The sequence below is a fragment of the Leopardus geoffroyi genome, chromosome C2 (assembly GCF_018350155.1).
Source record: "Leopardus geoffroyi isolate Oge1 chromosome C2, O.geoffroyi_Oge1_pat1.0, whole genome shotgun sequence".
In the NCBI taxonomy this organism is placed as follows: domain Eukaryota; kingdom Metazoa; phylum Chordata; class Mammalia; order Carnivora; family Felidae; genus Leopardus; species Leopardus geoffroyi.
Genome location: NC_059333.1, coordinates 125,228,722 through 125,245,801, shown reverse-complemented (window position 1 = coordinate 125,245,801; position 17,080 = coordinate 125,228,722). Strand labels below are relative to the sequence as shown.

The window sequence follows — 17,080 nt, the reverse complement described above, 5'->3', positions numbered from 1 at the left end:
AGGACTTGTTAGGTCATTTGTTTGAAGCCTTGTGCCAAATCGCGGAGGTCACAGTCTGACCCTGGCTAGCTTTGCTCTCCTTTATGGGCACAGACTGTATCCTGAGCTTTAGTTGGCTGCTTGGCACATTCACTCGGTCAGTTGGAGGAATGGAAGATTCACCATGTGTTTAGCTACCGGAAGTTACAGGAAGCAATTTAAAAGGGCATTGGTGTTTTGAATTGAAGGGAAGTCACATCTTGAAAGGACAGGACATCAGAAACTCTCCTAATCCTCTTATCTCTGTGGGCAGGAGGGAAGAAGGAACCCCAGTGCTTCTCCTATTTCTGGAGTAAATAAGGAGTGCCCAGATCAAACTGTCCCTCCCTGCACTGTTGTTGGCAAGAATGAAGAAGAGCCCCAAAGCTCTTTCCACTCCTCCCCAGTATCGTAGCCACACTTCTTTTTCCCTTGAGATCATCAGCACTAAGCTCTTTATATCTGTTTACATTAACTACCACAAAAAGTCCAGGTGTCTAGGGTCATTCCGTATGCCCATATAACTGTCTTTTTAGTTTTCTATCCACATCCCTTGGTCTTTCTCCTGCTGCTTCTCTGAACATTTCTTTCATCTTTTTTGTTTAGACTGACCTGGGAGTTCCTCTGGTGACACTTTTTCCCAGCTTTCTGTTGTAAACTTCTTCAGCTGGTGGCTGTTTTTCCTTCCATGTCTTTGATATCCCTCTATCTCTAGAGATGGAAATAGACTTGCTCCTCATTGCTCTTTTCAGACCCCTGTCTTTCCCTTTTCTCTGAATAGTCCTGATCTGTATCTTCTCTTCTGACTCTACCTTGTTGTGCATCTATAGGCTCATTCTCCTTCATTTCTTTAAGATTTAGCTCGTAGCTCACGGTCACTTTCTCTAGAACTACTTGTGTGATGATTTATGGAAATAGGGAAATTTCATTGCCTATGTAGATAATTTTTATTAAGCTGTAGGCTTCCCCAATGACCATATCCTCCATCCTGTCTTGAGGTACTTGTTCCCATGGTCATTTCCTAGACCTTGACTTGATAACTAAAGTTCGTCCATAATCTCAATTTCAGGTATCCTAGCCACCACCTTCTGTCCTTCCAAGCCACTCCTTCCACTGCTCCATTGTCAACAATCCTTGAGTCCATTTGTTATCTAGAGTCTGTTAGTCCTACCACTCTTTCACTGGCCTTCAGTAGATCCATCATTACAATCACAACTTTGTATATATCTTCAACTCAGCCGACCCCTTCCCCTAGCTTTGTCATCCTTGTGTGATGAAATTCCAACCCTGGTTAAATTCAGCTCTATTTTTCATGCCTACTTCTGTACGTTTTAATGTTGCTGGGGGAGAAAAGAGCCATGCTGACTGGTCATACTTTAAATTCATAATTATGAACCTCAAGAAGGCTAGTGCTGCCTGGCAATCCTGGTACATTTTCCTGGCCCATTCGGTTTCTTATTCCTCCTTTCTTCAAACCACCCACGTCCCCACCCACTGTCACCATTTTTTACTCTCAAAAAATAGGAGTAATTAGAGACCGTGTCCACAAGTGCTCACTGCCATATCCATCTTCTTAATTCTCTCTAGTTATTATACGTTCCATGTTCTACTTGGTCAGTAAATCTTGTTCCCTCTCAATTATTCATGAACATTGCTCCAAAAGTTCTCCTGCTGCCTCATTGCTGCATATTTTTTCTCTATTAAAAAAGTTTCCAGGGACGCCTGAGTGGTTCAGTTGGTTGAGTGTCCTACTTCATTCAGCTCAGGTCATGATCTCACAGTTCGTGGGGTTGAGCCCCACATTGGGCTCTATGCAGACAGCTCAGGGCCTGGAGCCTGCTTTGGGTTCTCTGTCTCCTTCTCTCGGTGCCCCTCCCTGGCTGATGCTCTGTCTCTCTTTCTCAAAAATAAACATTAAAAATGTTTAAATTAAAAAAGATTTTTCATCAGTGAATAACTATGCTCTAATTAATTCCATCTTTAAAAAAAATGGTCTCCTGACTCCACTTCTCCCTCTAGCTACTAGTCTGTTTCTTCACTCTCCTTTGCAAAATGAAACTCCTTGAAAGAGTTGTATTTTCTCTAATTCCTCATTTCCTGTTTTCCTTTATGCCCTCTTCAAGTGGTCATTGGCTTCACCAGTCTGCCTCTACTGCTCTTATCAAGGTTGCTGATGACTTCCATATTTTTGTATCAGGCCCTAGTCATCATCTTATGCTGTACTTTATTCATATGTGGGATATTTGATAACTTTCTCCTTGAAACATTCTCTCATTTCGGGAATTCTTCTTGATCCAGGTGCTCCAGCATTCACTCTTCTGACCTTGCTTTATCCATGGTAAAGTGAACTCCCTTAGTGAACTCATCCCATTAACATGCTGGCACTTCCCTGATTTGTATCTCTAGCCCACTACTCTCTCCTAAATTCTAGATTCCTATATCCAGCTGCCAACTTGACATTCTCATTTGGATGGCTAATAAAATTCTCAAACCTAACATATTCAAAACTGAATTTTTGGTTTTCTCAAATCTGCATCACTCACAGTCGTACTTAGCTCATTAATTGACACCTCAAATCTTTCTGGATACTCTGGCAAAAAACCTTAAATGTTACTCTTGGCTCCTCTCTTCTTTCATAGCCCATATCTATTCTGACAGCATATCCAATTTGATAGTCATTTCAACTTCAACATTTATCTGGAATCTGAGTGAACTTTACTACCTTCAAAACTCTTGTCCTAGTCCAGGCTACCATCATCTCTCTGAAATAACAGCATTTCTGATACTGAAACAGCCTCCCACTCGTCTCCCTGCTTTTGTCCTCCATCCCCTTCCATGCGTTTGTCTGTTTCTAAGATTGCAACCAGAGTGATCCATTTACTTTTTTGTTTATTATTATTTTTTAATGTTTATTTTTGAGAGAAGGACAGAGACAGAGTGTGAGTGGGGGAGGGGCAGAGAGAGAAGGAGACACAGAATCTGAAGCAGACTCCAGGCTTTGAGCTGTCAGCACAGAGCCCGATGTGGAGCTCGAACCCATGAACCGCGAGATCATGACCTGAGCCGAAGTCAGAGGCGTAACTGACTAAGCCACTCAGACACCCCCAGAGTGATCCTTTTAAAACAAGTCAGTTCATGTCTCTCTTTTCCCGAAACTCTAATGGCGTCCCAATTCAAACCATAAAAAGCAAAATCCTTACAGTGACTAACAGGTCTCTATCCCAGCCCTATCCAGTGGAAAACTTAATTTAAGCTACACATAGAATTTTAAAGTTTTTAGCAGCCATGCTCTAGAAGTAAAAAGAAAAAATTAATCTTAATATATCTAACGTAAACCAATGTATTAAAATTTTATTTCAAAACACAACATAAGGAATTATTAATTAAATTATTTTACTTTTTTATCTCAAGTCTTCAAAATCTGGTGTGTATTTTATACAATTTGGATGCCAAATTTTGATTGGAAATACTTGATTGGCATTTCGGTTTCATACAGTTTACAGTTAAACAAGTAGATATACGTACCCAAGTAGTTCCAGACATTCTTAAAAGTTTCCTAATAACCGAATCCAGTCTTGGTTTTAAAATTTTACATATTAATTAATTAAAGTTAAAAAATTTAAAATTCAGGGTGCCTGAATGGCTCAGCATCCAACTCGATTTTGGCTCAGGTCATGATCCCAGTGTTGTGGGATTGAGCCCCACATTGGGCTCCTTGCTGAGCACAGAGCACACTTAAGATTCTCTCTCTCTCTGCCCCTCCTCCCCGCCCCCCCCCCCCAGAAAAAGAAATTAAAAATTTTTTTTTTAACGTTTATTTATTTTTGAGATAGAGACAGAGCATGAACGGGGGAGGGGCAGAGAGAGAGGGAGACACAGAATCAGAAACAGCCTCCAGGCTCTGAGCCATCAGCCCAGAGCCCGACGCGGGGCTCGAACTCACGGACCGCGAGATCGTGACCTGAGCTGAAGTCGGACGCTTAACCGACTGTGCCACCCAGGCACCCCCAGAAAAAGAAATTTAAAGTTCAGTTCTTAGCCAAATTTCAGATGTTCAATAGCCACATGAGGCCAGTGGCCATCATATTGGACAGTGTAGCTCTTTACCATCTGGCCCCTCTTCTCTGAACTTATTTTGTGTGGCTTTCTCCTTCACTCATTCTGCGCCAACCTATAATGGCCTCCTGTTGTTTGATCACAGAAGATACTTCCAATTTCAGAGCCTTTGCATTTGGCATTCTCTGCCTGAACAGCTTCACCCCTGGGTGGCTACATGACTTACTCCTTCATCTTCTTCAGGTCTTTGCTCAAATATCACCTTCTTAGAGAAGCTTTCCCTGGCCAGTTTGTTTACTATCTTTATCAATTGCCTTCTTTCCCAAATTCTTAAATTTCCAGGTTGCTTTTTGAAAGAGAAGAGGGCTGAAAGGGGAGAGGTGCCTAGTCTATAAAGGGAAGCAGTAAAATAAAAGAACTGTCCCATACAGACAAATCAATGAATATGCTAGGCAAAAGCACAGAGTAAAATTGAATTTGTGACTATATCCCCTTAGCTCACTGCTACCTAGTTAGCTCAGAGGATTGTTTTGTGTGTGTGTGTGTGTGTACATGCCTGACACCCTTCTAGATTACAAGCCCCTTAAATGCAAGGTTCTGCTGTAACATCCTTTTGTGTCTTCTTTGGCACCTAGCATAGAACTGTGACCAAAAGACAATCTGTACTCCAGTTATGGGCCACCTGTTGGTTAGCCTTTTGTGTTTTACATTCTTGATGTCATCTATCCTCCCTTCTTTCTCACTGCCAGCAACTGGTATGTACTTGCTAATGGTATATATGTGTTGGCTTCATATGCACTATGGCTGTGTTGGGACACTGATTCTTTCTTCCCTTGTCTTATTTGTTTGACAAAACTAACTCCTCTAAGAAGCCTTCATCACAGATTCTCCTAGTTTACTAACTCCCTCCTCAGTGCTGCCTATATATGTTTATACTTCTGTTTTATATTCTAGTAGGGAATATAAAGGTGTAAACACAATTGCAGTAGAGAATTAATTCTTGAGGGCAGGAACCATGCTGTGCTAAATTTAAAATCTTTAATGCCTTCCTCAGTGCCTTGCATGTAGCAGGTATTCAGTGCTTATAAAATTGAATGAACCAGGTACAGAGTAGTAAAGAGAGTTGCTGTTCGTGGGTGAAACTTAAGTTTTTTAAGATACAAGTATTAAACCCAAGCACCTTTTCCAAACCACATTGAGAGGCAAGAGATCCAGAGCTGTGAGAGAGAACGTGAAGAGGAACAGTAAAACTGAAGATCAGCCCCTGGATAGAAGGGAAACTAAGGGTCTGAGGTACTCAGAAGGACTTAAAATGTTGGAAACCCAGGGAAGCACATATGTTCAAGTGGAGTGACAAAACTCATTGTTTATATTATAGGAATACTATTTTGAGTTTTACTTTGGGTTTTGCTCTTGATATATTATTTTTTGATGTATTTGTACTGTTGTTTGCATCCCTACTTAAACTTTGGTAATCTCACATCAGAGTGAAGATCCATCCCTCATTTGTTAGCTAAGGGATTGGAACAAATACTTATTAAGAATCCTTCTAACTCTCTGATTCTGTTATTTTCAGTAAACCAAATCCTGTTAGCAGGTACTTTAATGGTATCTGTTGGGCACAAGTATTTCTATCAGTTTTGCTTGTTTGCTTCCACTGTTTGTTCTTTATAAATGGAGTGCATACTAAAAGTAGGCATTTGGGTTGCTTATGAGGATATTTTGGTAGCAAGCTCATAATAGGAAAAAAAGGTTTTGATTTTGAATTAATTCTATCAGGAAATTAGAGTTTATGCAGTTTTTCTCCAGAGATATTTTTGGTGACTCAGAGGTTTAAGCTGGCACTGTGTCTTGTCAATTAGCTGTTTCTGATTAGGGGTTCTGGGTAAAATGGAGCGGTATTTCTTCCTCTCCATGATAATTCATTGTGAATGGGCGGCAGTACAGGGGCATATTTCAGCAGCCATCAGAAAGAAACAGAAGGGACAAAAATCCTTTTTCTCTAGTTCTTAAACGTATGTTCTTTTTTTTTTTTTAAATGGGGTGCCTGGTTGGCTCAGTCAGTAGAACATGCTGCTCTTCATCTTGGGGTTGTGAGTTTGAACCCCTTGTTGGGTGTAGAGATTACTTAAAGAAAATCTTAAAAAGTTAAGTAATGAAAATTAAATATAAAAAATATTGCCCCCCCCAAAGTATTACAGAAAATAATATAATAGAGGAAATTCCACAGTACAAATAAAAAGAGGTAAGTGTCTCTGCTTGCTCTTTATGTTTAACTCCCCCCTTTCTACATAGCCTCAGCCATCTCAGACTAGATAACTCTGTTGGACTTGATAAATCCCTCACAGAAAGTGTGACAACTCGTTTACCTTTGTTTTTGTTTTTGTTTTTGTTTTACATATGTCTGCTTCCTATCATCGTAGCTTCTCTGCATCAGACTGGATGTCTTCCTCTTGCCTGTGAACTACCCTTCTTGGACTGTTTATCAAGTGCTTCCCCTTTTTTCCTTGCTGAGAGCCAGATTTTCTCTCCCTTTAGTGGGTACTGAACAGAAGCAATACTCCTATCTGTTGTTCATATGAAGGTGACATCCAACAGCTGATTAAGAAACTTACCTTGCTTCTTAATACTTATGCTCAGTTCTGTTGGCAAAGCTGGCAGGGATCGCCACAAAGATCTCACTGTCTAATTACGGTTTTAGTGAGAACTAGGTATCTTCTCTCTTCCCCATCTTATTTATCTTGTCACAAGCTTTTCTGAGAATGATTAATATAGTAAGTATTTTTATAGAAATTCTAATGCATCTGCCTTAAATTAAATAGCTGTTTGATGTGGGTGATGCTGTGAATTTGTGATTTGCATGGCTTCAGATGTCATAATTTTTCCCCCCACTTTCTAGGAAGTAACAGCTAGCAGTCGCCACTATGTTGACAGGCTATTTGACCCTGATCCCCAGAAAGTTCTACAAGGTGTCATGTAAGTAGTATGTATTTAAGAGTCTATCAAAAAGTCTTGTTTGTTTTTGTGTTTGAATTTGCCAAATATTATAATTCTGAAAATGCAGGATTAGAACTTTTTTCTTCCATTTTGGAAAGATCCCTTGGTATTCATAACTTTAATATTGTACTGTAAAGAGTTGTCTGATAGTTGTTAACTGACATGGTTAACTTTTTTATGGAATACCTGTTTTACCATTTTAAAACATGTTTTTTTTTTTTTTTTTTTTGGAGAATGCTTTTGTGACTTTAATATACAGCAAAAGCAAGGGAATAAAATTGATGATCTTTTATAATTGGAAAGGGCTGGGAGAATGTCAGTAGGGTTTTTTGTTTTGTTTTTGGTTAACTCATTGATTGTAAGGCTTGACTCTCCTACTGATGTTTTAAATCTCAGACTTTAGAAAGCAGTCATTAGAAAAGTTAAATCAATTCTTGATAAAATGCCCTTCTTTTCTCCAAAATTCCCTAGTGTTTAATGAGAGAAAACATTTTTAAGCAACATACCCAAGGTTTTAATACTTAAATAAAAAGTTAAGTCAGACAAGTGTGATAAGATTGCAAGTGATTGAAAGATGAATTTTCTATCCCAAGAGCAGATAATTATGCTCTTAACACATGACTTCTAAAGAAGAAAGTCTAGCCTAAGACTCCTTTTAGGGTTGGCAGATATGGAGCGCCCACAGGCCTGAACTGTGGCCAGGGGAAGGAGAAAAGAAAAACAGGTCAGGACATTTGGGATAGTACACATGAATCACTTTATTCTCCTCTTACCCTGTTAGTGTTATCAGCCAAATAGTACTTTCAGTTTAACTTTTGCTCAGTCATGGAAAGACTAGGATGCTTTGTTTATAAAAATCTCTACAGATTGTAATTCTCCCCCTACCTCATCCCACCCTGACCCCAACAAAAAGGGCGTTGTATAAAGCATATCTTGGGATGTGGATTTGTAAAGTGGGGGCAAGATAAAAGTGAGTAAGGCTGCTTGACTGTTCAAAATGAGCTGGAAAAGGTGAGAAGCTGGATGTAGACCCACCTGACATACTTGACACTTTATCTTCATGTTTTCTCAGTTTACAGAAACAGGAGATTATAGTTCTTGTTTTCTCATTATGTTGACTTTGCTTTTGTCCCCTTAACTAGGAGACTTTGTAATGATTTAATCAGCCCCTTTGTAAACTAATTTGATTATTGCCAGGAAAAATGGTATTAAATCCATTTGTTAAATAAATCAGTTTGGGTTGTACCTACACACAGAGATTAGTTGTGGGGATTGGTTTGATTAATACTCCTCTTTAGGCATATAGTTTTTGTATATTAGTAATCCTAGATATTATTTAGGGTTGTTCAGTAAGTAGTTTAGCTGAAAATATCAGACCAATTAAGTATTCTGTGAATGATAGAAGGTGACGTTATTATCATTTTTATTATGATTGCTACAGTGGTTATTTAGGAGAAAAGCTAATCTTGTCAATCAAGATTTCTGTGTGACTTTTATCTTGACTTGTATCTGATAATGAGTAGCTAATTTAGGTGTTACTTGTTACTTTGAGAAATTTCTCATTTATCAAAGAACACTATAGCTTCTTGAAAGTTGATAAATAAGGCATCAAATACTGTGGGAAGAGCATATTATAATGAACCACCTAAGGTGAAGCTTGATGGCCATAGTGCCTCTTAAAGCTATCAAGTCTTGAAGACTAAGCTGTTAGCTGAAATAGATGAGAAAGGTTTTTGTGGAGGGATCGTGGAGTGCAAAGAGTATGGTCTTTGGAGTTGGACAACAGGAGGTTGAATTCTTGACATTTCCTAGTGGAGGTTTTTCCTAGCTGTGTGCTTGGGCAAGTTACATAATTTCCTTGAGCCTCAACTTCATCATCTGTAAAGGGAGTGTAATATGCCTGTTTTGCCAAGTTGTAAGAATTAAGTCAGAGGTAAAAAATCCAGTGCCTGGTATGTTGTAGATACCCACAAATTGGCACTTAAGTGCTTAGTCATTATTGACCCTAATATAAAACAACTTCAAAAATAGGATGATTCTTTTCAAAGAAGAGAAAGAAAAATAAAAATACAAACATAAAAACAATTCAAACTAACAGAAGAGGGAGAGGGGCTAGGACAAGAGAATGCAAGTGGTAACATTCCAGTATATGCGATTGCTTCTTAACAATAGTAAAATCTGTTTAAAATTTGAAAGGCATAGATTACCCCAAATCTTTTCACTTTACGTCAGAATAGAGCTGGCCTTATACAGATATGTGTAGGGTGATTTGATAACCTGTCCTTGTCTCCAGAGAGAAAATTTATGCTTTCTGACTCAGTTCTGTCCTAAACTTTGTCACTGTCTGAAAATTAATTGTACTTAAGAGAATAAAATGTGAACTAATTTTAACATTTTATTAAGTAACCTTAATACCAGAATAGTACAATATTGATAGAAGAAAAGGGGAGCCAAAATGATGTTTAGGAAGAGAGAGGACCGATTTTTTCCTTTTTAGACACATTACACAGCCATCATTGAGTCATACAGAGACCATTACTAGACCAAAATAGATGGGTAGCAGAGAGGTAGCCACAGGGTGTAAATAATCAAAGGTAGCCTAATTTTAGGGAAGGAGAAGATAGAAGCTGAAGTAATCAGATTTGCATCCAAAATAACCAGTTGGAAAGACATTCAAAAATTGACAACTAGCTTTAGTGATAGGACAACCAGAGTTTTATTTTTCCAGCTTTAAATTTGATTTTTCTTAAGAAGAACTGTGAAGATATAAAACATACGAGCTGGAAAAAGAAAATTGAAGAAATTAAAGGCCAATGAGGACTTTTCATCATGGTGTATAACTAATCGACTCAGCTGTGTTAGAGCCATAGTCCTACCATACATATAGGGATCTTCTTTGCAGAAAACCCACGTCATAAAGGGCCATTTTACATAGTTAGTGAATATGTCCTTTCTGAAAAATAGTATTAAGCAACAGAAGTGCTTAGTTTTAAGTGTTGAAAAATGAAGAGTTCTCTAGAAATAACTGTTTTGTTAGTAGTACAATATTTAGCATAATTTTAAATGATTCTATTGTATTAAAGGTTTGAATACAGAAGCAAACCTTAAAAGAGCAAAGTTTGAAATGCCTAACTGAATAGAAGATCATTAGGTAGGAGTAAGATATGAGTAGAGAAAGCAGGGAGGTCAGTTATATATATCATAAATAGTAGCCTCTGCAGCTACAACAGAGTAGCTACATCAAATAAACTATACTGGGTTGCAAGTTCTGAGTTTCCTCTAGTGTGGAGATCTGTTTATGACTTTAAAAAACAGTTAAAGGATATTTTAGTGTATTAGGTCAACCACGTTAATTAAATCTCATAGTTGAAGAAGAATAACTGTTCAACTCTTTATGTAGGTTGTCAAAGCTGCTTAACACTGTGGTCTTTTAAAAAAAAAAAAATACTTGGGCGCCTGGGTGGCGCAGTCGGTTAAGCGTCCGACTTCAGCCAGGTCACGATCTCGCGGTCCATGAGTTCGAGCCCCGCGTCGGGCTCTGGACTGATGGCTCAGAGCCTGGAGCCTGTTTCCGATTCTGTGTCTCCCTCTCTCTCTGCCCCTCCCCCGTTCATGCTCTGTCTCCCTCTGTCCCAAAAATAAATAAACGTTGAAAAAAAAAAAAAAATACTTGATAAATAAGACCACCTCATCTGGTTTTTATAGTAAGTAGTGAATCTCCAGGAAAAGATCAGCAGATACCCCTACTTGGCCCTGTGTTGACAGGCAAAAAATGATATAAGCAAATTTGGCTGGCTTTGTAGTTTCCAAGTTGAATAGAATGGGGAAACTAGACTGGATGTCTTGTTAAACTCAGTTGAGGGTACTGTGGAATTGTTGGGAGGTTTTCACCAAGTATTCACTTCTAAAAATTATTTTCTGAGGCATTTTATTTATTATCATTATTATTTTTTAAATGTTTTTATTTATTTTTGAGACAGAGACAGAGCATGAGCAGGGGAGGGGCAGAGAGAGAGGGAGACAAAGAATCAGAAGCAGGCTTCAGGCTCTGAGCTGTCAGCACAGAGCCCGATGCGGGGCTCGAACTCACGGACTGTGAGATCATGACCTGAGCTGAAGTTGGACACTTAACTGACTGAGCCACTCAGGTGCCCCCCCCCCTTTTTTAAATTATTTTTTAATGTTTATTTATTTTGAGAGAGAGAACATGAGCAGGGGGGAGGGCAGAGAGGCGGGGGAGAGAGAATCTCAAGCAGACTTTGTGCTGTCACCACAGAGCCCAAACAGGTTCAGTCCCACAAACTGTGAGATCATGATCTGAGCCGAAATCAAGAGTTGGATGCTCAACCAACTGAGCCATCCAGGAGCCCCTATTTTACAACATATTTTAATGTGCTGATGATATAAGTTTGTTTTAGTAATGATTACTTGATTTTCTGGTTCCAGGAAATTATGTACCTTTGGTTTAGTAGAATATAGATATGTCCCATTTTCCTTGCATGAGCTAAAGATAGGAGCTTTCATAAAATCAAGGCTTTGGATTTTGAGAAGTTTTTAATTAAAATATAAGTTTTAGGATAATTCAAAAGAAATAGTTCTGTTACTTTTAAAAGTGTTATAGACAAATATAAATAAAAATGACCATATACCAAATGAAATGGAATGACTGTAAGTCTTACTTGTTTAAACCTATGTATTTTGAGACCATTCAGTCCATTTAAAAGGTTGGCAAGTTTTTCCAGAAATTATTAAATCAGATGCTACAGTTTTATGCACAGATAGGTAAGCTGTTTATATATGTGTTGTTAATTTTGAATATCAAGAATAGCTGTATATTTGTATACATATGTGTATATATATCTTGTCATATTTGTAGAACATTTAACTTACTGCTGCCATATTATAATGTTCTCACATTTTTGATGTTCTTTGGAATGATTACATGTGTTAAAAAGATTTATTATGCTCTAAAATCTGGCATTTATTTTAATGCAGTTATTACATTGCACTCTTCATTTTTAGAGAATGTAGGGTGATTTGTAACTACACACTGATAAAACAAAGAGTTAAATATGTTAACTTCTAATTTCTGAGCTAGTGAATTAGATCTGTATCTAATGCCATGTACATTCCAAAAAATCTACACAACAGGATAATTTGTTTATTAAAAAAAAAAAGACCTAAAGTACTGTCCATTTTCAATTCTGTTCAATTTGTATGTATAGCAGGTACACAATAAATGCCTCAGTTGACTTAAAATGGGAAGTTCACTGTAAATTTCTCAAGTGCCTCCTGGATCAAACCCTTACGTTAAAAATAATTTCAATTTGGATATTATCTAATGTCCCGTTATCTAATTCTTCTACAATTGGCAGTTCACATGTGGCACTGGTAACTTTAATTAGAATATGAGCATATCTCACTCCCTAACCATCCTTGATAATGGAAAGCTTATTATACTTGGGTGTTTGCATGTTATATTCTCCAAAAAGTACATCATAATTATAATTACAGGGACAGGGGAGTGAGTATGTTTATAATTTTGCAAATCCAAATAATTTTGTAAGTTGTTCACCATGTCACCTTAGTCTAGCTACCCACAAATGTGATTTTGTCTTTATGACCGGGAAGTTTTCAGAAGGAGGTCAAAGTTTATATCAGTTTGTAGTTTTCAGTATCCAGTGTATTTTTTTGGCTACTTCATACCAGTTAGACCAAGAATTGAGTGTACAATATTCCAAACAGGAGCTTCTTCAGGTAAGTGAAAAGTAATACTGGTTCAAAATGAAAATGATATACTTGATCCTTAGCTTGTGGTTTCAGCCTTCAATGATTTTAAAGATAATTTTGTTTTTAGGTATTAGGTTTTCATTTAAAATTTATGCTGTTTTGGCTGTTACACTGTTTTGACCGATTGACTAAAACTTTCCCCAGCAGGTCTAGATCCCAGTTCTTTTAAAAATTTTTTCTTATTGTTTAACTGCAAAGTGCAGTGTTTACTTTCTCTCTTGGTTTTGATCACTATCCTGATATTCTAATTTAGACAAGTTCTGGTAGGCACTGTACATGTTGGTTTAATATTTAAACCTTTTTCTATTCCACACTGAAAATTAATCTCTTTCAGACTAAAGAAAGGAAGTAGAAAGGTTAACCTCCACGTAAAAGTAGATGCTTCTTGAGTCCATTTATTAGCGGGCAAATAAAAGATTCTAGGTAGATTTTAGCTAAGAACGTATCCTAACAGATGCATTTTTGTAACATCTTAATATTGGCTTCTTCTCCCATCTTCAAAGAGTGGGATATTCCCAAGGCTTACCTTTTAGCTTTCTACCTGGATATTTTTTATCTCACCTCAAAGATAATTCATTGTGTCCAAAATCAAGATAGATCTTTGTCTTGTTAAGGGATTTATTTTCCAAGCTTCCTACTGTTCTCTGCATCCAGGAACTCAGACTTGAAGTAGTCACTCAAGATATATATCCGATTTCCTGTACCCATCAAATCATCTTATTAACTGCTTCTTCAGAATGTGCTCTGTATTAATGATTCTCGTGGCTGCCATCTTAGTCTCACATAACCTGATATCTGGAAGGATTGCGTAATTCCTTCAGCAAACGTTTACTGAGTGCCTACCATGTGCTAGGCATTGTGATAGGGTGAGAGTGTGTACAAATAAACAATAAAGTCATTGCTCTGGAAGATCCAGAAGTCTAGTGAAGGAGTCAGATAGCTAAATAGACAGTCCACTATAGTTTGGTTAGTGAATGCTGTGGTAATCATAAGTAAAGGGTAGTAGTTATGGGACCACAGAGGAAGGGCATCAGCCGTTTAGTTCCCTTTCTTGACTCTAGTATTATCTGCATTCCCATCCAATCCACATTCAGCTTACCTTCATTAGTCACTGCTTCCTTGATATGCTTTTTCTGATGGAAACTTGATTGCTCCTTAATCTGTTCCTCTTTAGTTTGTCTCTTCTCCCTGTCACTTTTCTTTATGTTCTGCTTAGTATTCCCACTTTAAAGGGACACTTCTTTTTAATCTAGGCTCCTGGTCCTGCCCTAGAAAATATGATGTGTTCATTTCCAATATGGTCTTCTATGAATGGCTTTTCCATTTGCCCTTCCCATTCACTATCTAAATCCTGGCCGTTTTCTGAAGTTCATTTAGTTCCTGCCATTGCCTAAAAACCTGGTAAGCTTGTCTGATCATCTATTTATCTCAGGCCTATAAACACTTGATTTATAATATAGCACTGCTTTACATTGTTAGTGTTATTTTTATCTCCCCAAGAAGATTGTAAACTCTTCAAACATCCCATTATGTGATGCTTTCGTATTCTTCATAGAGCCTAACACAGTGCTGAGCTCAAAATTTAATTGTTGAATTTCAGTAGTATATAAGTAGGGCATTTTTTCCTTTGAGTATTAAAAGTTGGTAGATAATGAGAGCCGCCTGGGTGGCTCAGTTAAGTGTCCGACTCTTGATTTCAGCTCAGGTCATGATCTCACAGTTCATGAGTTCGAGCCCCCTCTGTGCTATCAGCACAGAGCTTGCTTGGGATTCTCTATCTCCCTCTCTCTGTGTTCCTCCACTGCTTGGACATGCACACACTCTCTCTTTCTCTCTCAAAAATAAACATTTTTTAAAAAGTTGGTATATATGAGATATATTCCTTTGATCTACTGGGAAAAGGATATCTTTAAAATAAGAAATGCTTTTATCTTGTGTAAAATGTAAAATTGAAACACGGGAGGAAAAAGGAAATACATTAGCTGACTTCTTTTTGATCAGTTTGTTCTGATTGCCTGATATGCTGGAGGTAATGGAAAAAACACTTGACATAAAAGACATGGATTGAGACTGGCTCTATCATTTAATCTGGAGCTCTGGGAAAAGCCCCAAACCTGATTCTTAGCTTCCTCATCAGTAAAATGGGGTTAATATTACTCAAGATTGTGATGAAGATTAAATAAAATAATAGATATGCCTTTGTAAACTGCCTTTGTAAACTTCAAGGCAGTATATAAGTTTTGATAATTTTTTTGTGCCCCCATCTTGGATGATAGTTGTGAGTTTGCATTTTACAGAAATCTGGATTTCTCTATGGTGCATTTTGTGATCCATTGAGAGTAACCTCTCTGATATTTTCAGGTCATAACTGGCTTTCTTGCCTCCCAAGAGGAAATAGACCTCTATCCTAACAAAATAATGAATGTGCTATGATAGAGGGTAGCTAGCAGGGACACCTAACCCAGACCTGGGAGTTGTCAGGGCAAGCTTCCTGGAAGAAGTGACATGAATATCTATGATCAGACCTGAAAGATGAGTAAAGTTAGCCACAGGAAGGTGTGAGGGAGGGGATAAGGAGAAGAGAGAGAAAATAGCTACACTCTGGCTGGCTCTGAGATTTAATCTTATACCATATTTAGATCTGCTACAGATAAGTATATATGCTAATGATTATTTCTTTTGGTTGTAACTATTTCATAGAAATGATCTTCTAGTATCCCTTTATAGTTAACACCTGACGAGAATTTATTTGCTGGGTGTTAAGGTCTCTTCATTATGTACCATAGATATATTTTACTTACGAAAGCCACAGCAAGAATTATTTTCTTTAGACCTTGGTCCATTTTAATAATTGTATTCTCTTCAGTCTGCATTTACTCTGTAACTACCAGCTACCTCCTTCATGTCTTTTTTGTGAACTATTAAGAGAACTGGAAAATTGGTTTTGGAGGGGGTTTTGTTTGCTTTAGTCTATAAAAACATTTACTTTTGTGAGGTTTCAGATACTTGGAACACATTTATAAGGTAATGTAAGGACACCTCATTTCTGTTTAGTTTAGGAAGAGTGGAGAGAAATCTGGGGAAATGTTCCTGTTGGGAATTCCAGAATAGAGAATGGTACCTGGCAAAAAATAGGCTCTCAATAGATATCTGCTGGACAAATGGATGTGCTACATTAGTATAGACAGAACACATTAAGAGAAGGCAAGAAGACGAAAGTAAATGGTAAACTGCTATGTTAGGGTCTATAAGTTGATGATTGAGAAGTAAATCTCCATAAGGAGGTAGAAGCCTATGCTTTGTTCTGTGAGGCTTTGATATCCCATGATTTTATAATTGTCTATCAGAACTTGGTTAAAACCCTAGTAAGCTTCATTCAGTTTAGTCCCCATAAATGAAAAAATACTCTTACTTTTCCCCTGTGAACCATGTAGAAGATCTGAATGATGGTTTATAGAGAGAAACAGATAAGGCCCTGAAAAAAAATAGACCTACGTTCAGGCACTGAGCTACTGGGAGGAAGACTAGGCCAACAGTGGTTGGCTCCAAACTTGGGAAAATGCCATTCAAAAACTTGTGGCAAGAATCCGCTTTCAGCACATCACTGCATCATAGCAGTATTTTTCTGCCATAATTGAAGAAGGTAATTAAGGAGAAAAGGCATTATAATTATTATCAGGGTTTTTAATGCCGATGATTTTGGTTGGTATTGGAAACACATGCTGACTATAACATTTGTTGATTTTTTAAAGTAGCTTTTTCTCCCTGTTTTCCACTGTTTTTCTACAAAATCATGGTTTACCAATTATAGAATTTTTTAGGATTCTAAGTTTCAAAGTTGACAAAACATTTCTGTATATGTTAGAGCTCTGTTGCCTAGAAAGAGTCAAAAGAGACACTGTGTGGCAATGTAGAGGAACTTATTGGGGATATGAAAGAAATTGGTGAGCTAAGAACTTTGAGGCTCTATACTGATGGTCTTAACACTGTCAGACGTGATCCCCCCCCATAAATATTTGTTAATGACGCCTGTGCTACCCTGAAATTAAATTAGTAATAATAAAACTCCTCACATATATAACTCCAAAAATAATATAATGCCTTCCCTGCTTATAGTATAAGTGAAAAAAAATTTTAAGATAATTTATAATGTTTCCATATGTAAACATTTAGTCATGAATACATTAGAAAACTTCAGCAGTGTGAGTGCAAGAGCTGA

General features: G+C 37.6%; 1 protein-coding gene across 3 annotated transcripts in view; it reads left to right on the top strand.

The window, feature by feature from the left end:
- ARMC8 (armadillo repeat containing 8) overlaps positions 1 to 17,080 on the top strand; it is a 108,709-nt gene that overhangs the window by 21,493 nt on the left and 70,136 nt on the right. For 2 of the 3 annotated variants that reach the window (XM_045503522.1, XM_045503521.1), the window contains exon 2: positions 6,974 to 7,050. The exons of the other annotated variant lie outside the window; for it this stretch is intronic. In XM_045503522.1, coding sequence (XP_045359478.1) covers positions 6,974 to 7,050 — 77 coding nt within the window. The remainder of the gene's footprint in view (positions 1 to 6,973; positions 7,051 to 17,080) is intronic. 3 annotated transcript variants of the gene reach the window in all.